The following is a 20532-nucleotide window of genomic DNA, read 5'->3' as shown; positions in this document are numbered from 1 at the left end:
ACTACACTATGGTCCGTAAAGAACTACACCACACAGTTGATTTGTTTCGAATACAACCCCGCCCGGAAAGTGACCACCTGCTGCAAAGTTTGTCTCTCAATGCAAAGCTGTTTCATAAAAAGAAAACAACTGCCTTAACAGAAATGCCTGTAACATATAACCTGAGGAAACTGAAATGGCGCGGTACAAATACCACCCAAATAATGGATGCAGTGCACAAATACATTAATGGGAGCGTGTCACAGTGTACCCAATCGTTAGAAGACGTTTGGGAGAAACTAGGAAGGATTTTATTAAATAAATTCCCAGTACTCCAGGGACGTCAAGGTATGCTAAGAAGAACGAAAGACCCATGGTACAACATACAGCTGCGCAATCTGAAAAGGGAAATCACAAGGGAAGTTAGAAAGATTGCCATCGCAGCAAGAGCAGGAAAAATTTAAAAGAATAAAGTTACAGACATGAGGAAGAAATACAAGGAGAGGTGTAGGGTGGCAAAAAAGGAATACATGGAAAACCACTGGGAGAAATTACTTTGGGCCAGTAAATTGCCAAACAGTTGTGAATTTTGGGGCACAATAAACAATCTAACAAAGGGAACAGGAATGCTCCAAAAAGCAGGAATAAGCGAGAAAATGTGGGTTAGAACAAATTCAAAACGTATATAACAATACAAATAATTCAGAATCTAGGCTGGAAGCTCCGCATGAGGAAAAGCTTAATAAAATAGTCATCAGTCTCCTTTTTCAGGAAAGAGTACAACCAGAGGAAACCCCACTCAAACAAGTTAAAGCGCAATCTGAAGAAAATCCACTGGAACCATGCTATAATGGCTCAAATACTTTAACCAACAATACACAACTAAAAGGATTAATAAAAAAACTGAAGACGGAGGGAGCAGCAGGGCCGAACGGCCTTCCGAATGCACTTTTCAAACATGAACAGGACTTTTGGGCAAACTATCTCACGCCGCTCTTCAATCACTTAAACTCCCAAAATAAGATCCTTGATTCTTGGAGAGGGAGCCTATTTCACCCCATATACAAGAACGGTAGTCGTAACAAGCCTAGTAACTACAGGCTAATAGTCCTGATGGATGTCGAAGCAAAACTTTACGCATCGTGTATATTACTACAATTACAAGAATGGATGGAGGTGAAAGGCATAATTCCCAAATATCACACCGGTTTCAGGCGAGGAATGGGCACAAGTAAGAACTTGGCAGCATAAGCAATCCTCACGGAAAAAGCAACACTCGAGAGTAGGCCTTTATGCATGTTACATCGATTTAAAATCTGCCTTCGACAGAGTCCCACGAGATCGACTTTGGAAAAAAATGAAAGGATGGGGAGTCCCACATCAACTAATTAACACCATAGTAGCCCTCCACAGCAAAACTTGTGCCAGGGTGAAGTTGGGAGATGGCAGTATAGTATCATCAAAGATAGACATACAGTGGTCTGAAACAGGGGTGTGTTTTGGCCCCAAGCCTTTTCAACTTGTACCTTGCTGACCTGCACATCCACCTGCTAAAAATAAACGGCCAGCCACCGAAATTTGCAGAAGACCGCATACAGTATCTGCAATACGCAGACGATATAGTGGTCTTGAGTCAAACTCCAATTGGTTTACAGAGAGTCATTGACCATCTGACAAATTATTTTGACCAACAAGGGCTGGAGATTAACAAGAAAAAAACAAAGGTAGTGCGTTTAGCGGGCCCAACGCCCAAAAAAATTCAGGTGGTTCGCCAAGGCTGAACAGATTGAGGAAGTTGGCACATACAAGTATTTGGGCATCAATTTAGGGCGATGCGTGTCCTTTACTGATCAAATAAGAGCTAAGGCCCAAACACTAACCTTTGCATACAAATAGCTGCAATCGAAATTGAGTTGCCCCTCATACAGCCATCTTTTAAAAGTTATGGCAGCACAAGTACTTCCAACGTTGGCATACGGCTTAGAAATATGGCATGGCCGGGAAATTGACATTTTCAACGAGCTACAGACAAAGGTGTATAAAGCTGTTTTTAGCCTTCCCAAAGCCGTGTCTCCCTCGCAGGTCTGCCTTGAATTTGGGCTCCAAAATCAAAAATTCCAGAGACAATCTATTTTCGTGAAATTATGCTGGAAATTTCGCGCCTCGGAACCTGGTTCCATGAATCATCTATGCTGGACAGAAATAAAGGCCCAGTTTGAAGGGAAAAAAAACGTATTTATCGGGCGAACACTTAAGAGCAGCTCTGATGGAATTGGACATCCAAGAGGAATGGGACAGTAAAATGGAGAGGGTGGATTTCAACAGTGTGTAAGAGCGCGGCAAAGAAACAATCGTTTCTTAAAGATAAACATACATTGTGATAAATTCTTATGTAAATCTTAAACCGCAAGCTTACTTAGCAGCACACTTCAGATTGACACCAAAAAAGAGGTATATGCTGTATCGGCTTGGAAACCATGAAACCAAAGATTTAAGACCAACATGGAAAGGAAACACCAAAACGCAAATTGTCGTCTATGTGGTTATTACAACGAATCTTTATGCCACATGTGTGTTTGTCCCACAGTCAAAGAAGCTAGAAGGACGCTTTTAAAACCAATTTTAAATTAACTTAATATTCATACATGCAGGCAGACCATAACCCGCTAGATGGGGGGAACATCAAATATCTTAATTTGCCGAGGGGCGAAGCTTTTAACTCTGACTCACTTTTAAGAAATGCGGACATAGAAGGTGCCAAATGAGTCGGAAAAGTCTGCATAAACAGAGACATAATGATGCACTTTTCTGATAAATTATTTCATAGTCTAAAAACTAAATAAAAAAAAAAATTTGTATTATTCTTTACGGTTGTAAAAAACCCCAAAGAATTTGTTTCTTTCTCTCGTATCATTTTTCAAGGCATCGCAAAACAATATGGATGCACTGGTCTGTACTTATAACTTTCCTCCATTTCCCTTGATCCTTTTATGTAGCGAGGAAAATGAGGCAATCATCGTTTTAGGAATGCCAATCCATTCACATGAAAGATTTCCACTGATATCAGTCTGTCTCTCTCAGCATCAGGAGAAGTCAAAACATTCAAATCACAGGGAAATGAAAATAGCACTTTGGCACCTAATTTCTTAGCATTTGGTTACCTTAAACTATCAGAGCATATGCAAAGCATACGGTAGGCACACTAATCCACCACACTATTCTGTTATGCAGCCAAGTGGGAAAGGTTTGCCTATTACTGTTTAGGGAAACATGTATAGCGACTTGAAGCATCAGTTCAAGATATCATCTGTTACTTACTGCAGCTTTAACAAGCGTGATTGGCATACTTTTAGCTGCAGAAGCAGTTTATAAACAAAATGGGCGACCCTTTTCCCTCTTTAAAATACCAGTAGTCAAGGCCTTCGTGGAGAGTCTTATGAGGATAATTCCTGGTAACACCCCCTCCAGTCCACAATATGAATGTATATAGTATTAACTAAACAAATGGGGTATCCTTCTGAGCCAATACACCAGCAGAGGAACCCTTTATCCAGGTACACAGAACACAAGCTCCAAATTGTTGGCAAACGTTGTTGTTTCTTCTTTTCATGTAAACCATATAATTGAGTTTCCCGTTTTCTTCTTGTGCCCCAGAGTTAGTTCCAGCTAGGGCATTACACACACTAGATGTCAAAAGAGCGTTAGTTTATTATAGTAATAGAACAAAGACCCTCAACGATATCAAACAACTAATTTTTGTTTGTTTGCGAATTCCCATTTCCAAAGGTAGCATTGCCAGATGTATTGTAAAATGTATGTAAACTAGTTATGCTGAAGCCAAGTATACACTACATACACTGCCTAGAGCACATTCCACTCGTAAGAAGGGACCTACAGCTACCTCTAAAGTAAACATATCTGTAGAAGAGATCTGTAAGGCTTCTACAGGGTAAACACCACACATGTTCACAAAGCCTTACTGTTTTGATAATTGTGTTTTTCAAGAGGCTTTGCTTGGCCAAACTGTGTTGAGAACTCTAATTCAGAAGTCTGCATCCTGAGCTTGTTGGCCACCACTTATTGGAGGCACTTATTTAGAGACTCTGCAAAGCATTTGTATCTACATCAACATCTGCAATAAACAGAAAATGGTACTTACCTCGTAATCATCTGCTTATAGCACTGCAGATTCATATGCGCCCTCACGGAAGCAAATACTGATTCAGGATTTTACTATTGTTAGTCACAATGCACACTACATATTTTCTTCTTACTTCACAGCACTCCACTAACACTACTCACCTGCTGGGCAAAACAATCTGAGGTGGGATCTTAGCCCTGGTGGATTTTGGTTCAGAGTATGAGGACTTCTGTCTTCTCGGCGTTGAGTTTGAGGCAGCTGTTGGTCATCCAGGCGGCAACCTCCTGCATTCCTTTCTAGAAGTTGAGTCTGGCAGTGGCGGGGCCTTTGGTGGGGGAGAGGATGAGCTGGGTTTCGTCAGCGTAGGAGACTATGTTGAGGCCGTATTGTCGTACGATGGAGTCGAGGGGGGCCATGTAGATGTTATAGAGGGTCGGGCTCAGCGATGATCACTGTGGAACTCCACAGGTGATTTCTGCAGGATTGGAGAGGAAGGGTGGCAGTCTAATTCTTTGGCTTCTTCTAGTGTCGAATGATCGGATCCAGTCTAGGGTTGTTCCTTGTATGCCGGTGTCATGTAGTCTGGCGACGAGTGAGCGGTGGGAGACTGTGTCGAAGGCTGTAGATAGGTCGAGTAGGATGAGGGCCGCAGCGTGACCTTGGTCGAGGAGGGTGCTGATGTCAACTGTGGCGGCGAGAAGGATGGTCTCTGTGCTGTGGTTGCTTCGTAATCCGGATTGGGACGGGTCGATTATGCCATTGTCTTCGATGAATCGTGTCAGTTCCTTGTTGACTGTTTTCTCTGCAACTTTGACCGCGAACTGGAGGAGCGAGATGGGCCGGTAGTTCTTGAGGTCGGTGGGGTCGGCTGTTGGCTTTTCGAGGAGGAGCCTAAGTTCTGCATGTTTCCAGTCGTCTGGGAAGGTGCCTGTTTTGAGGGTGGTGTTGATGGTGCGTTGTAGCTCAGTTACAATGGTGGTGGCTGCGGCTCTGTGATAGATGTGAGGGGGGCAGGGGTCGGTAGGGGCCCCTGAGTGAATGCCTTTCATGGTTGAGCAGGCATCTTCAACTGTGATCGGCGTCCAAGTGGAGATGGTGGGCTGGGTTGTGCGTCTGGGGGCGGGTCAGCAGTGGTGTCCAGTGGGAGGTCGATGAATTTGTCGTAGAGGGCTTTGATCTTGTGGTGGAAGTATGTTCCAAGCTTGTCGCAGAGGTTTTGGGAAGGGGTGATGTCTGTGGCTTCGCTGCGGGGGTTGGTGAATTCCTGGATGACCATGAAGAGTTCTTTGGAGTTGGCGAGGATTCTGGTGGTTCTGATTTGGTTGTGGTAGTCCATCATGGCAATCTTGTAGGTGGCATGCTTTTTGGGTGTTATGGTGTTTCTCCAGTTCTTCTCCAGGCGTCTGCAGGTGCATCTGGCTTCTTGGAGGATGGTGGTGAACCAGGCTGCTTTCCGGGGGCGCTGTTGGTCGGGGTTGCGTAGCAGGGCGTGCTCGTCTGCACATTTGGTCATACAGTTGTGGTTGTTTCGGGTGAGGGCGGATCTCTGGTGACGTTGCTCCAGTTCCTTCGTGGAGGACATGGGGCTGGTTTGGGTGCTCTGGGTTTGTCGACAGTGAAATGTACGCAGTAATGGTCGGGGTTGTGTTGTGTGGCTGAAGTGAACGTTGTTGCCTGTGGCGAAGATTGGGTCGAGTGTGGTCCTGCTCGGTGGGTCAGTGAGGAGACTATTTGTTTGAGTCCGATGTTGGCGAGGTTGTCACGAAGGATGGTGGAGTTGGGGTCGCTGGCGTTGTCGAGGTGGAAGTTCAGGTCTCAGATGAGTATGTAGTTCATTGAGGCGATGGAGTGGGGTGCGATGAAGTCGGTGATGGTGGAGGCGAAGGGCGCCCGGTAGCCAGGGGGTCTGTAGACGAGGGTTCCCCGGAGCGTGGAGTTGGGGCTGGTCTGGATCTGGAAGTGCAGGTGTTCGGCAGAGGGGAAGGTTTTGCTGGAGGTGGAGAGCCGGAGTGTGTTCTTGTGAGCGATGGTGAGGCCCCCTCCCTGCTGGTTTGGGCTGTCCTTCCTCTGGATCTTGTATCCGTCCGGGATGGCGTTGTTGATGTTGGGTGCGGAAGAGGTGTTGGTCCAGGTCTGTGTGAAGACGGTGATGTCGGGTTGGAGGTAGTCGAGTAGATTCCAGATCTCCACGGCGTGTTTGTGTACGTAGCACACGTTGAGGATGATGCATCTTAGGGTGTCGCCGGTGTTGGTTTCTGCGGCATTGAAGGTCGGGGTGATGGTGAAAGTCTCTCAGCAGCGGAGGTAGGAGAACTGTCCATGGGTTGTGTTCGGCGTGGCCTGTTGACAGTTGCTGAGTCTGCCGGGGTTGATTGCGTTCAGGACGGCCGTGCTGTATCGGTGGGTGGGATGAGATGCAGGTTCCCTGGAGCTGGTCGCAGTCGGGTCACGGACCGGCGCAGACGTGCCTGTCTTTGGCGCGCCAGCGGCGCAACCACACAGCAGCCTCCATTAAGTAGGGGAGGGACGAGAGGCTGGGAGGCGGCGACTGTCCGGTGGGGGAGGGGGAGCAGTGGCGGAGCGGGCAGGCAGAAAAAGCAGAACAGTGGAGGGAAGTTAATTTAACAAACATTTACAATGCAACGGTCTCGGCATTGTTAAAGTTAGAGCTATTGGCATTGCTCATGACATTATTTTTGTGTATGTTTTTGTTTTTTAAACATTTAAAGAAACGGCATTGTTATTGACAATGTCAATAGCTTAATCACTCTCAAAAGCGAGATTTATTATGCGAGCATTATTTGGGAAGTTTGGCAAATCCATAATTATAAGGAAAACGCTGCAGCTGCAGAATTGCAAAATGCCAGTGGCCCAGACTAATATGCATGATTAGTATTTGGATTCCTCTCTGCTGAAACTGCTGCCCGAAGTGTCAAATTTTATTAATACTAAACAAAAATCGCACTACCGTGCCAGGGCCAGACTTGGCGTTGATAATGATTGTTTGAAAAGGGAACTTTGAAACTATACGAACTTGACCAATTCTGGTTTCAAAATATAAGAGAACACTGTAGAGGCATGCGTCTACTGACTGTTATATATAATTTGGGATATATTTCTTAATCTGTCGAGTTCAGCCACTGCATGATTATATTGTTGTCTCTTTTTGAAACTCAGGAGCAGTAACATTGTCGTGGTGTCACTAGGGCTTCAAGTGGATGCTTTTTCAATATTATATACAAGCCACAGTTACTACTAATTTATCTTATGCAACTAACAACGATTGACAAAGCCAATAGTCCTAACTTGTTGTAGGTATCATGTTACTTGTTGTATCATTATGCCTGGATGCAATGACAAAAAAGACAGCAAAATACAAGTCGTATAGACCCCGCGCAACACCGCCCCCCCCGCATTTTTTTTTATCCCACTTAAAGCCCTGAGTAGGATACTCAACAACAGGGCCGAACTGGAACCCCAAAGTAGGCCTGGCAATTATGTCGGACCAGCTGGAGGGTCGTGGGGGAGGTGAACTGTGAAGCACTTTTGCTACAGGAAACGCCCGATGCCTGGGCAAGCCAGCCCGGCCCTGCTCAACAACCCCGTTCTCTCCCGCATTTACTGTGGCGAATGGAGGAAGGCGTGTTGGCTTAGGGCTCCGCCGGAGGCCTCCGGGGCAGCCCCTATTATCCGTATGCAGCGCGTTTTTTCACGCTGCAACTCCGCCCCGGGGTGTATGGCCTTTCCTGTGGCCCGGTGGAGTGCTGCTGAACTGGTGTGACGGCTCACGCGAGCCCGTGGTCTGAACCCGCCCACTGGGCCTCGCGCTGTGTCGCAGTAGACACTGGCGGCTGCTGTTCGAACTGCGGGAGCCGCACGATTACCCCCATACTGTGCCTGCATTGCCCGGAAACCTGTGGCCCTGCTTGGGAACCGGACACTCCTCCGATCTGCTCCCCGGTAGTGGTGTGCTCCCCGAGGTGGTCCCTGGTGAGTGACTTGCCGGGACTGGGTTCGTGCCGCGCTGCGGAGAGCAGCCGACATTGGAGACTGCTGGGGGCCCCACGAGACAGCTGCATACACAGCGGGATCTGCCTTCTTGCTGGGGGCTCCCCGCGGTGGCTACCTACACAGCGGGATCTGCCTTTTGTGCCACGGCTGTTTCTGGGAGCCGGAAATGAAGGTGACAGACTGCGGTGCCCTGAGCTGAGCCTTGCCGCCTTTCTACGAGGTCAAGCAGAAATGCCTCGGAGAAAGGCAGCGGCGTTTTCCGATTCGGGGGCGTGTTGGAGAGAAACACGGCCAGAGAATTTTTTTTAAACCCCCCCCCCCCCCCCCCCCGCACCCCTCCAAAAGGACGGGGCCTGTTCGTAGAGACAAACCTCTTCTCCAATGGCTGGCCAGTATTCAAGAGGCCAGCCAATGGAGAAGAGGAGAGAAGAGGGGCGGGTTCAAGCCCCTCTTCTCCAAGTCATTAAATCTCGCGAGCGAGACTGCGCAAGCGCAGCCTTCGCTAGCCGAGACCTAAAAACGGTACAGTACTGTCAAAGCAATAACAAAGGACCAAGTTACGAGACACTACCCAGTGGGGTGCTGCAGTAAATACCGGGAGCGGAAGAATAATTACAGGGTAGCTGATGGCAGGCAGCAGGCGTGGGCAGCAGCCTCGAACCTCCCAGGAGGAGGTCGGGATCTGGGATCGGGGATCAGGAGACAGAGCAGGACACGGCGCTGCGGGGAGAGGGTGGACCTGGACCGGGATTAACTACCATGAAGTAGGGGAGGGGGAGGGACGAGAGGCTAGGAGGCGGGAGTGGGGGATGTCCGGGGGGAGGAGCCACAGGGGCAGCAACGGCAGAGCGGGCAGGCAGAAAAAGCGGAACAGTGGAGGGAAGTTAATTTCAGTACAGTACAGTAAAAGCAATAACAAAGGACCAAGTCATGGCAAGTAAGATGTTCATTTTCATAAGTAAACAAACCACAGTAGAGCATTCGCTACACACACTAGTTGTAGGAAGAGCCACCATACATTACATTGATCAACCAAAAGCGCTTTTATTAGACTAACCTGCTTTTTGTTGTTTGCCTGTCCTTCTGCTCCAAATGGAAATTGTTACTTACCGTTAGTTTGTGGCTTGTTCTCTTGTGGATTCATATGAGACCTTCCCTGGTCAATACAATAAGAAGCTAACATATACCATTTATAGATGTTTTATGGGAAAGCAGACACATCATATATTGTGGAAAAAAGTAATCAAAGGTGAAGTGGGTGTCCTAATGTATTGCGGGCATCCGGGTGATGTATGTCCTCTGAGGCATGCTTCAAGCCAAAACACAGCTTTTCAAGCCCTTATGCTGGATTTTTGGAGTCTGCAGAGCATTTGAATAGATCAAGCTGCAAACTAATGCTTAACGGTATGTAACATTTTCCGTATACCATGGATGAGCAGTAGAGTGCGTATCTTCAGCTTACGATCCACTATCTCTGCTTTCCTCGTAGGTGCTACAAAGGGAGCTCTGGACATGTTGACCAAAGTTATGGCCTTAGAACTTGGACCAAAGAAGGTAAGATATGGTGGAGCAATTCATGAAATGTTCAGTGGGCTGAGTATTCCTAATAACGGGCAAATTCCTCAGTTAGAGATGCACAAGGTACAGTCACACAAGGCCAACTTTTCTTGTGACCAGCTCTGTGGATTAGTGGGTACATGCTGCCTCCAGTAGAGTGTGTGCGGGCAAGGTTTAATGGTGGGCTAAGTGCAGTCAGTCCTAACACTACCAGGGACGTGCTACTTTCTGGATAGGTTCAACAGGTCCCGAGATGTGTTCACTCCCAGTGTCAATAGGTGAACTAAGAGTGGGCTGATGCTCTTTGCACACCTTAATGCAGTGGAGTCAATATCTTACCCAGCATCTGAAATATCTGCATATACATTGTGAAGATTTTTTTCTTTCTGCGTTGGTTTTAGATACGTGTGAATGCAGTGAATCCCACTGTGGTAATGACAGACATGGGGCGCCTAGGCTGGAGCGACCCCCAGAAGGCTGCTCCGATGAAGAGCCGAATCCCACTTGGCCAGTTTGCAGGTCAGTATGAGGTCTTTTGGGCGTTCTATACTGGGAGGAGTTGAGGGGTTTAGTCATGGAGGAATGTGTCTACACTTTCCTGCTGAGCAGTAAATGGTTTATGAATTGTCCTCTGTTCATTTGTACCTTTATTTCTGATTTATGAAGTTGTGAAGAGCTGGACTCCGCCCCTTGTACATTTGTCATTCAAGATGATCCTCTGACTGCTTGTGCTTTTAAGTATAGTGGTTATGGTAAATGTATTTATATACTGCATTACCATTGTTTGTATGGTCCTGAAGTGTTTTCTGAGTACAGACATTTATGGTGCTATGATTCTTGATGACCAGGCCGAAAGAGGTCTATTGAAATTGTATTTGTTTTTGTTACTGATTGTTTATCTGTGAGTCATGTTGTACAGCAGCTGAAAGGGTTGAAGCGGACTAATGTGTTGCCTAATGATTGAGTGTATTGGGATGTGTGCCTGGCTAGATTTGGCTTGGATTTGTGTGCTAGTGGTCATTGCAGTTTATCTGTTTTCTGCTGGGGTAAATAGTTCTCCATTTTGTGCCTTCTGGTGCTTGTTATGTGTTGAGACATTTTTCCTAATTATGTGGTTTTTGATACCATTCTATTTTTTATGCAGGTGTGGATGTATGTGAGGCAATGTACCATTGAGAAGGTAAACTAGATGGCTTCGAGACATGTTCTGCACATGACTGTGACAGGAGGTGAATTGAATGCGTTGTGTTGGAGGTTATGTGAGGGTCAAGTGCTGTGGGGCACTCATGATAGCCCTTTAAGGCATATCTTAGCTCTGTTGTTTGTGTGTGTTATGCTGTGTTCTGGAAGCACTGTTGGGCTAACCTGTGGCCTTGATGTCATAGTGAGATGGGGGAAATCCAGGGCCCCGTCTGTCTGCCTGTATGGCGAGATACAACAAATACAGGACCTAGAAACCCCGTGGTGCATTTCCCACTGAATTCTTTCTCAGGATCAGAACTGATGAGTTGAAGGTTGCTCAAAGCCACAAAAACCCACTAAGCTATGTTACTAGGATTTAAACCTGTGACTTACAGGTTACATGTAAACAATGCACATTAATAGTGCTATTAAACTGTAGTCTGTGGTTAAGTCTATCCTGTGAGTAAGACTGTCCAGAACGCTAGAAGAACAGGGCTGCCACGTCTTCTCCTAGCAACCAAATTGGTACGCCAAGCGTTTCACACCCTCATTCAGAAAAACAGTCTTTTGTGACTGCCATGTATTCATGGGCAGGGCACAAGTTACATGAATGTGCTTGTAACAATAGTGGAACCCTAGGAACAGCAAGTAAGTGCTGCCCCTAGGTGCACAGCACATGCCTGAAGAGCTGATGGCTGGCAATGGTCTCATGCATTGTGAAAGCCACAAAAGGGGTTCTAGGTGCTTTTTGAGGATTTCTAATGGGTTTATCCGGCTTCAGAGGAGAGACTGACAGACTCTTGCAGCTCAACGAGAGGAACTGGGAGCTAGCAGATGTGCTTGCTTTGATGTCTGAGCATTAGCAGTGAGAGTCAGTTATGCTGCTCGCCAGGGCTGAGTGATCTGCTGCAAGACTCAGTAGATGTCTCCGGGGCTTTGAGTGGTGGGGTGATGCTTAATCTTAGCTAAAATAATTTGAGGGCAGGCTGCGGGTACATAAGGGGCACCTGATTATGTGCCTCTTGGGTTCCTTGCGGCAAGCAGACCATGACCTATAGTGATCTGAAGGCATGCCAACAATGCCTGTGGGAAGGCTGAGGCTAAGATGAGAGGACCATAGAGAGATTGAGCACCGGCACTGTGGTCCTGACTGCCATCATATTGTGTCAGGGTCACCTGAGCATTGCTTAGTGTAGGATCTCACTGCCACCTTATGATTTCTGGTGGTCAGTTGGTGATCTGAAAGCCTGCAGGTAATATCTCTGGGGTGCCACAGGGTCTTTGAGAGTGAGCGTGGACTAGATAGGGGTTATCCCACAGCTTTTGAAAAGGATTATTAAGGGCTAACTGAGGCTCTGTGACACCCAGATAATGTGCTCTGAGGGATGGCTGAGGTAATGAGAGGGTCCTTGAGAGCCAGTAGGTGATCTGAGGCAAACTAGGTGCCATTAACAGCCGGCTCAAATTGGAGAATGCAGGCGTGCGCAAGTGCAGTTGCCAGTGGGAAGATCTAGGAAGATCTAGGGGTCACTAGTAAAGGTCTAGAGGGTTGTATTGCCTAAAGAGAGGCTATAAGGGATGAGTAATGTGGAGGAATGGCGAAGGCCCCATCCCACCCTCCCTCTTGCATCCATCGTGTGGGCATGGAGCCTCAGAAGTGGATCCCTACCGCCATTCTCTCTTTGGCACCCTCCGTATGGGGCAGAAGGTCTCCATTGCAGCCCCCTCTCTCTTTTTCAATTGTTGCCCTCCCAAAAGGATTCCTACTTTAGGATTTGGGAGGACCATAATCCAGAGCAGTAGCCATTTCAGGAAGGGCGAACGCCTACCTCAAAGGACTCCTGCTTCAAGATCACGGTATTAACCGTCCGCCTGAGCAGGAATTCTTTTGAGAAGGGCGTCCTTTCTTTTGCACATAAAGGTGGCAAAAACATTAGAGAAAGCTTTAAACCCCACCATACCACTGCTGCCCACACAGTTTTGTGCAAATGCAGTTTCTGGTTATAAGGCTGGGGTGCAGTGGATATCTGTGACAAGGGAACTGCCCTCTTTAGAAGCCCCTGGTGACTAGAACAAAGGGTTTGTGGCCCAGTTGCAATCCCTTACCTTCAATGTTATACTTTGGAACCAGGGATCTTAAGTGGGAGGACCAACACCACCACCTACCCCCTCAAAAGAGGGCCTTGCTGAACACGCCCACAAGTAGTGTTTCCCGTACAAAGTGGAGGATTCTTATGCTGTTGCTGTCCAGTCACTCTTAACTTCAGCCCCTTTGGAGCAGATAGGTGACTTGGCAGCTTAGTATATTTGACATATTTCTGCACCTATGAATGGGGCCAGTGTCTTACCATAACGACATGGAGACCACACTTCGCAGGGAGCTGGCGGATGGCATCCCGCTGGGAGACGCGACGCACCAGGTGTCTCTCTATGCAGATGACCTTCTGGTGTTTGTCAGGGACGTGACTTGCGTTCCTATAGGGCTGGAACGTATCCTGTCCGACTTCGCAAAGCTCTCGGGGCTTCGGGTAAATGCAGCTAAACCCTGCTTATACGCATTCGGGGCTGACGCTCGAGACCCCGGCTACCACCTAGGAGGAGTACGAGTACAGTGGCAGCCTGACACCTTTCGCTACTTAGGAATCCAGATTTATCGCCGGCCGGCGGACCTGATAGAGGGTAATCTGGGAAGAGCTGTGGCTGCAATAAGGTCCCAGATGAAATTTTGGAGTACACTTGCCCTTTCGGTCACTGGCCGAATAGCACTAGTTAAGATGGCAGTATTACCTCGATTGCTGTACTATTTCGCTAACCTACCACTATACGTCCCGGTGTCTTCTTCACAGGCCTCACGCGCTCCCTCCGAGACTTTATATGGGGAACGGCCCGGAACAGGGTCCTACTGCCCAAACTCTATCTCCCCGTAGACCAGGGAGGGCTTGCAATGCCATGTTTTGAGCATTACTATTTGGCGGCACAACTGCAGTGGGTAGCACGCTGGCTGGCAGACAGAAGTCGCGATGACACGGCGACGGCAGTGGACCCCCCGCTGTCGTTGGCTGAGCTACTCAGGATCTTTCAGCCAACGGTGGGCGCGTTGAAACCCGCGCCGATGCTGCTAGCAGTGGCTTGTAAATGTTATCGTAGAAGTCTCCGGCTTACCAGCTCTAAGATCCCCTATGCACCAGCCATACCCTTGGAGGGTTCTCCCAGTGGGCGGGGTGTACTTGGGGCCGTGGAACTGAGGGAGTGGCATAAAGCAGATATTTACACCTTGGAGGATCTTTACCGTGATGGAGCCCTTTTACAATTTGAGACCCTTGCAGAAGAGACGGACTGGCCCGTGGCCAGTTTCTCCGACATCGGGCTCTGGTAGAGACACTGGCAGGCTGCTGGGGAGACTTGCGGGAGGAGCCAGAGCAGCACCTAGTGGTGCAGTATCTACATGTCATGGGACGAGGGAGACGCCTGATTAAATGGTTCGCCGCAGCTTTACGAACGCACACGGCGCTGAATTTAGGAACGCTGTGTGAGAAATGGGAGGTGCACGCCCTATGACTGATAAAGAATGGGGGTGGGTGTTACGGGGACCAAGGAGGGTGCCCAGGAACACGAGATTCCGTCACGGGGCGGGAGCTCCCCTCCGAGTGGGCTGTCTACCTCTTACACCTTTTCCATAGGCCGCCCTCAGCTAAGGTTGCTGCTCGTTTTATAGACCTGGGGATTATAGTGGCTAAGCGACTTCTCACTAAGCGTTGGAAGGCAGACACCGCACCGCATGTGCAGGCATGGGGTAGCTCTTTCTCAGTCTGGGCAAAGGCAGAGGAGGTGGTACTTCGGCGTGAGGAAACACTGGGCCTCAGGAAGACGCCCATTGCGTCACAATGGGGAGAGATGCTACAGGCTCTGCTGCAACCAACTGTGGTAAATCCGGCAGCTGATAGGGGAGAATTGAGAGGACTGCATTAGTGGCTAAGGGGCCGACCAGCCTGGTGGGGCATCGCGACGCTGGGCACTGCTGCTCGGACATAGGTGATGAGACGTGGCGGCGCGCAGAGCATAGTGGTCAGGATTTTTTAAATTCTTTTTTTTTCGTGGCGCGGGCTGAAGGGGAGGACCCGCTGGGAGGGGGGTTGAGATGGGAGGGGCACCTGGACGCATGTTGAGAGCTGCTGTTGGTTGTTATTTTGGTTATAGAGCTGTGGAGGAGCAGCTCCCTAGTTGCAAAGTGGGGCTACTGGCCACGTTTGGTTACCTGTTTGATGGAACAAATAGAGAGATCGCATTTAGCAATCAAAATGGCTGACTATAATTACTGCATGTGGCAAGACCTCAAAACACACGCCACAGAGGTAGTTTAACTTGTCGCCTCAAGCATACCACTTCAAATGACTGCAAGCTGCCTACTTGGTATAAATTGTCATGATTGTCTGTATCTTCTCAAAAGTTCATACCCTGTGATATGTCTAACTATGCAATATGACACTGTATGATATACTATGTGCTAACAGGTGTACCTTCAATAAACCGATTTCTAAATAACGACATGGAGACTAGAGACAGAAGATTGGAAAGGGTAGACTCCCCTTTCCTTGGTGCCACTCCCAAAAAGATTCCAGTTCGAGGGTTCTGGCAGGTCTTTCTACAGGGGCACCAATGCCCATCTGAAGTGATTCCTGTTTATTTTTTGTGGATTTGTTTATTCCCAGAGTAGAAATTCTCTTGGGAAGCTCACTATTGAAAATGGGGGAGGCCACTGTTGGTGTTTTTCCTGATAAGCCTTTCTGCGTGGGATTTAAAATGTCCTATGGACATCATTGATCATGTTTTGAACAACAGAACAATCCAAATGGAGTGGGGGGCCTTGAATGCTGCTAGGGGGCATTTCAGGTACCCTGTATAAACTCCTCAGTTATATTATCCACTGATTAGCTTCATTCATGTGCCAAAAATCACACTTTGGGGCTAGCCATGCCCCGTATGAGCAGAGTGGACCAAACCTGCATCCATATGAAGAGTGTTTTGGATGAATGATTTGTCACTGAAATTTAACATGCATGTGTCTGTAGATTCTCCTCGCAGCCTGGGAAATATATCAACCCTGCAAGTTTTTGATATGCTACAACTTTTCCGTATAAAAAGCGAACCACTAGTGCTACGCCTTGTCCGGCAGTGTCCACTTGGTGCCAGAGGAGGAGGGTGTGTGTGTGTTGCTTGCACAGCACTCCTGAAGCCTGTGTACTTTCTGTACTCTTTGCCCTGCTGCAGCTTAACATTGTTTTTGACATAAAGAGGCCATGCAAATTCTTGCTCATATCGAATGAGAATTCATGATATTTGAATACCTTATTTGGAGCACTTAATTAAACAAAAATCATCATACTCAAATGCTACTTTACCACCTCTCCCCTTGCCCTCCTCACCATGTGTGCATAATCAGGTGTTAGATCTGTTTCCCCCCAAATTCCTTTTGCTGCTTACCTCAATTTTTTGCTGTATCTTTTTGTTGAACTTAGGAATCTGAGCACCTTTACCACTGCTGTCCAGTGCTTCTCCCCTAAACATGGTGACATTGGTGCATACATGACTAGCATATTTAGTTTACTTAGAAGTCCCCTGTTCAGTGTTATATCAGGTACCCTGGGCCTGTAACCTAAATGCTACTAGGGCGACAGCAGCACCAGTTGTGCCACCCACACAAGTAGCCTTTCAAACCTGTTTCAGGCCTACCACTGCAGGACCTATGTGTGCAGTTTACTGCCACTTTCACTTTGCATTTAAAACCACTTGCCATGCCTTACACTCTCCTTTTATTACAAATATGTCACCCCTAAGGTAGGCCCTAGGTATCCCTAAGGGCAGGGTGCTGTGTAACTTAAAGTTATGACATGCACTTTTATGTTTTACATGTCCTGGGAGTGACAAAGCACTAAATTGTTTTTTCACTACTGTGAGGCCTACTCCTCTCCTCGGCTTGAATTGGTAATTCCTTAAACACTTTTAACCTATAAATACTGAATAGATGGGAGTAGCTAAATCATGTTTTATCTCTCTGTACACGTAATGAGAAATCCTCTTTAGTGGTAAAGTTGGATTTAACATTATATTTTAGAAATGCCACTTTTTGAAAGTGGACATTTCTCTGCTCTTAGCTTAGCTCTGTGTGCCTGTAGCCTGTCTCCAATACACGTCTGGGGTGGATGACAGCTACACTTTGTCTATTCCTTCTAGACCACCACAAACACAGGGAGGGTGTATGTGACAGAGCACTCATCTGCATTCTGATAGCTCTTCCTGGGCAGGACGGGGGAGAGGGAGGTGACACATCTTAATAGACAGTGTCCCGTGTCCCACACAAAGGGCTGATTACCCCTCACAGATAGCCTGGCAGACAGGGCTGAGATGAAAGGGGACCTGTACACTTCAAGGGCCAGCTTTGAAGTCGCCCCCCACTTCACAGGCACATTTAGGTATGAATACTGTGGCACAGACACTACAAAGACAATACACTACTGGACCTGTGAAGAACTCTGCCAGGAGTAAGGACTGCTGTGCTACAAGGATTACTAATCTGCTTGACTGACTCTTCTTAAGGAACTGCTCAGCTGCTGTGCTGAGCTGCCCTGCTGCCTGCTGATCTCTGCCCTGCTGAGGACAAGGACTGGACTCGTCTCCCTTGAACCCATAGGTACTCCAAGGGCTTGCTGGCTTGCCTTCTATTTCTGAAGTCTCAGGCCATCAAAGAATTCTTGCAACTCTGCTGCTGCAGCTGGACTCTGCCATCTGTGAGTCCTCCCTTGCCTGAGGTGCCTCTCCAGTTCTGGGCCTCAGAAGTGGGTTCTGCCACTGTTTTGCTCCAAAACCGATGCATCGTCACCTTTGTGCTGATTGGAACTGATGCAATGCTCTTTGACGTCTACGCAGTGCCGATCTGAAGACATGCCTGTGCGGCTTGACAACGATGCTGGACCAGACTGCGATGTTCGACACAGCGCCGATCCTAAGTCCCGTCTGAGAGGTTTGACAACAACGCAGGATCCGACTGCGAGGCTTAACTTCGGCGCATCAACCCAACTACGTCAACACTTTGCTCCATCCAAGGTACGTTGTTAGCGGGACCTGTCTGAGTCCTGTAGCCGGCCTGACCTCCATCGCGGTTGGCCTGAACTTTGGATTTACCCCAGTCTAACGTGACCTCAAGTAATGTTTTGGCGCTATTGACTTTTGATTTTTGTTGTTTTGTTTTTGTTTTACTCCGATAAATATTCTCTATTTTTATAATCCTGTGTGGTGTCTCTTTGTGGTGTTTTCATTGTCTTACTGTGTGTGTTGCACAACTACTTAACACATTGCTGCTTAAGCCTGCCTTCTCTGTGCAAACCTACCAGAGGGTGAGCACAGGTTATCTTTAGGTGTGTATCTAGCTTACCCTGACTAAGATTGCGTTCCCTACTTGGACAGGGTGCATACCTCTGCCAACTAGTGTCCTAATTTCTAACACCAGGGTACATAGTTTCTGACAGGAGAATTGTCTATGTATCGTCAGAGTGTTTTGATGTGTGTATAGAAGGGACTTGAAATCTCTAATGTTCTTTAAACAAGAAATAAATAATACCCCAAGCATGAACCCTTGAGGCACATGTTTGGAGGACTCGCTAGAGAGCCTTCAGTTTAACACAATGTAGTCCAAGCTTTTTTCGCTCTTTGAAGACCAGACTGACTTGGAACTTAGAAATCGCTCAATGATGGATCTCAGCACGTTTGAAAATAGTGCAGATCAAAAATATTTAGAATTACCATTCAATCAAGATTAAAGTTTTACCAGCTTCCCATTAGACGTTTCCATTACTGTTATCTGAACAGACGTCCAAATGTAGTCTTTGCACATCGGATGAGTAGTCCCTAACACACATTGTCTATTCACACCAAAACCAACGACTGCTTTTAAGATGCGTATCTAATTTTAAATATGGAGGGAGGGGGGCGTGGCTAAGATGGCGACTGAGTGAGACTTTCCTCGCTGAGGATTGGGGACCGATGTGCTGGGCATTTGCCCTTAAAATATTTCCATGTTATAGGTCGGAGGCCGGGAGTCGGTGCCATGATGGAGAGCTCCAACCTAGAAGGGGCCTGCACGTTGTAGCCGTGCTCTACTGTGGACGTGCTGCCCAGCAGCGTGGCTCGAGTCCCGGATTGCCGCATCTGTTCAGGTCCTCTACAGAGGTCGCCTGGACAGCCCATCCGAGAGTCCCTGAAGAGCTGCATACCCTGGCAAAGGAGATACCTGGCCAGGGGAGGGCCTGAGATCGCTGTTGCTGGGTGTCATGCTCGACATGCCCTGGAGCCTGCCTTCATGTGGGGGGGCCATGAGAGCAGACTTCCAGCATATGAGCTGCAGGCGCGCCCCTGCGGTGGACCTGGATTAGGCGGAGAGGGGCTCCTTGGCGTGGGCTGCAATCAGTGTGGGCAGTCGAGGCCTGAGCAATCTGGGTGATTTGAGCACCTGGACTTGGCTACAACTGGGCCCTGGGCCTCTGCTCTATGTACCTCAGGGATCATTGGGTGGTGGTTGACTGAAACCCTCCAGGGCTATAGGTGAGGTTTTGGGGGTCTGTCTGCCGTGAGGGGGAGAAGTGCGAATTGGACACTGCCCGCTCTTTGTGGCTGAAATGAACACCCCAACACAACAAGGCCATACACTGACATTGAATCAGTGATCCCCCACCTCAATAGATCAAAACTCGCATGTGAATGCCTCCGTCGTGTGTGGACACCAGATGTAACCTCGAAGAGGCTACTTGGAACTGGGCTGGTACATTTGGCAGGGACCTCTGCTCTGGACCTGCCTGACCACAACTCTCTGTGCAACACCCCCTGTGAGGAAGGATGGGAGTGGCTAGAGCTCAGGCACCTGGCACCCCTCAGGGGCCTGCACCCCCGTGAACAGCTGGACCCTCGTGACCTTGAAACCTGCCTTGCTATAAGAGCGCTAGAAGCTTGCGCACACAACGGCCTTGAGGGAAGCCTACATTGTCCAGCTGTGACGGCTACAGTCCGATCAAAAAAAGAGCGCAACTTGGATGATATGCTCTCTGGGCTGATGGGAGTTGCCTCTGGAGATCGCCCCCCAGCATTTGCTATGCCTCATACACAGAACGAGGATGTCCCGGAAGAGCCTGTGACCTGCGTATCGTCGAAATCAGAAGGCCTAGATCTCAGGGGCTTTATTGTAGATCTTTTTCAGCCAATCCTGGACGCTTCCCCCCCCCCCTCCTCTCCCAACTCAGGAGATAAAGATGGACAATGCAAACACAGTCGACCCCCCCTCGGTAGGAGACTGCCTGTCCGGCAGACATATTTGTCTGTATTCATGATTTCAAAGGTGAAGAAGGACATCCTGCACAAGGCCAGAGAGAAACATCCCATCATCTTCAGGGATCAAACACCCACTCTCTAACAAGATGTGCAACATCTACCTGCAAAAGAGGTGTGCCTTCAGACCATGGGGGTGCCCTACTCATAGGGGCATCCATTCCGCCTGATGGGAAGCTTTTCCAGCTTACTTGAAGAAACATGCAGGGCGCTGGGCATCGACTTGGGAGCGGAAGGCTCTACACCTTGGGCATTCCGGTCCTGCTCAACAAATGGTCGCCCTCCCTGGC

At 48.2% G+C, this 20532-nt stretch overlaps 1 protein-coding gene across 2 annotated transcripts in view; it reads left to right on the top strand.

The window, feature by feature from the left end:
* The window catches only part of DCXR (dicarbonyl and L-xylulose reductase), a 65957-nt gene that overhangs the window by 33245 nt on the left and 12180 nt on the right, over positions 1-20532 (top strand). For both annotated transcript variants that reach the window (XM_085617560.1, XM_085617561.1), the window contains exons 6-7: positions 9621-9685; positions 10090-10207. In XM_085617560.1, coding sequence (XP_085473686.1) covers positions 9621-9685; positions 10090-10207 — 183 coding nt within the window. The remainder of the gene's footprint in view (positions 1-9620; positions 9686-10089; positions 10208-20532) is intronic.

The sequence above is a fragment of the Triturus cristatus genome, chromosome 7 (assembly GCF_964204655.1).
Source record: "Triturus cristatus chromosome 7, aTriCri1.1, whole genome shotgun sequence".
Classification (NCBI taxonomy): Eukaryota; Metazoa; Chordata; class Amphibia; order Caudata; family Salamandridae; genus Triturus; species Triturus cristatus.
The sequence above is the reverse complement of the archived record's forward strand: the minus strand, read 5'-3'. Positions and strand labels throughout refer to the sequence as shown.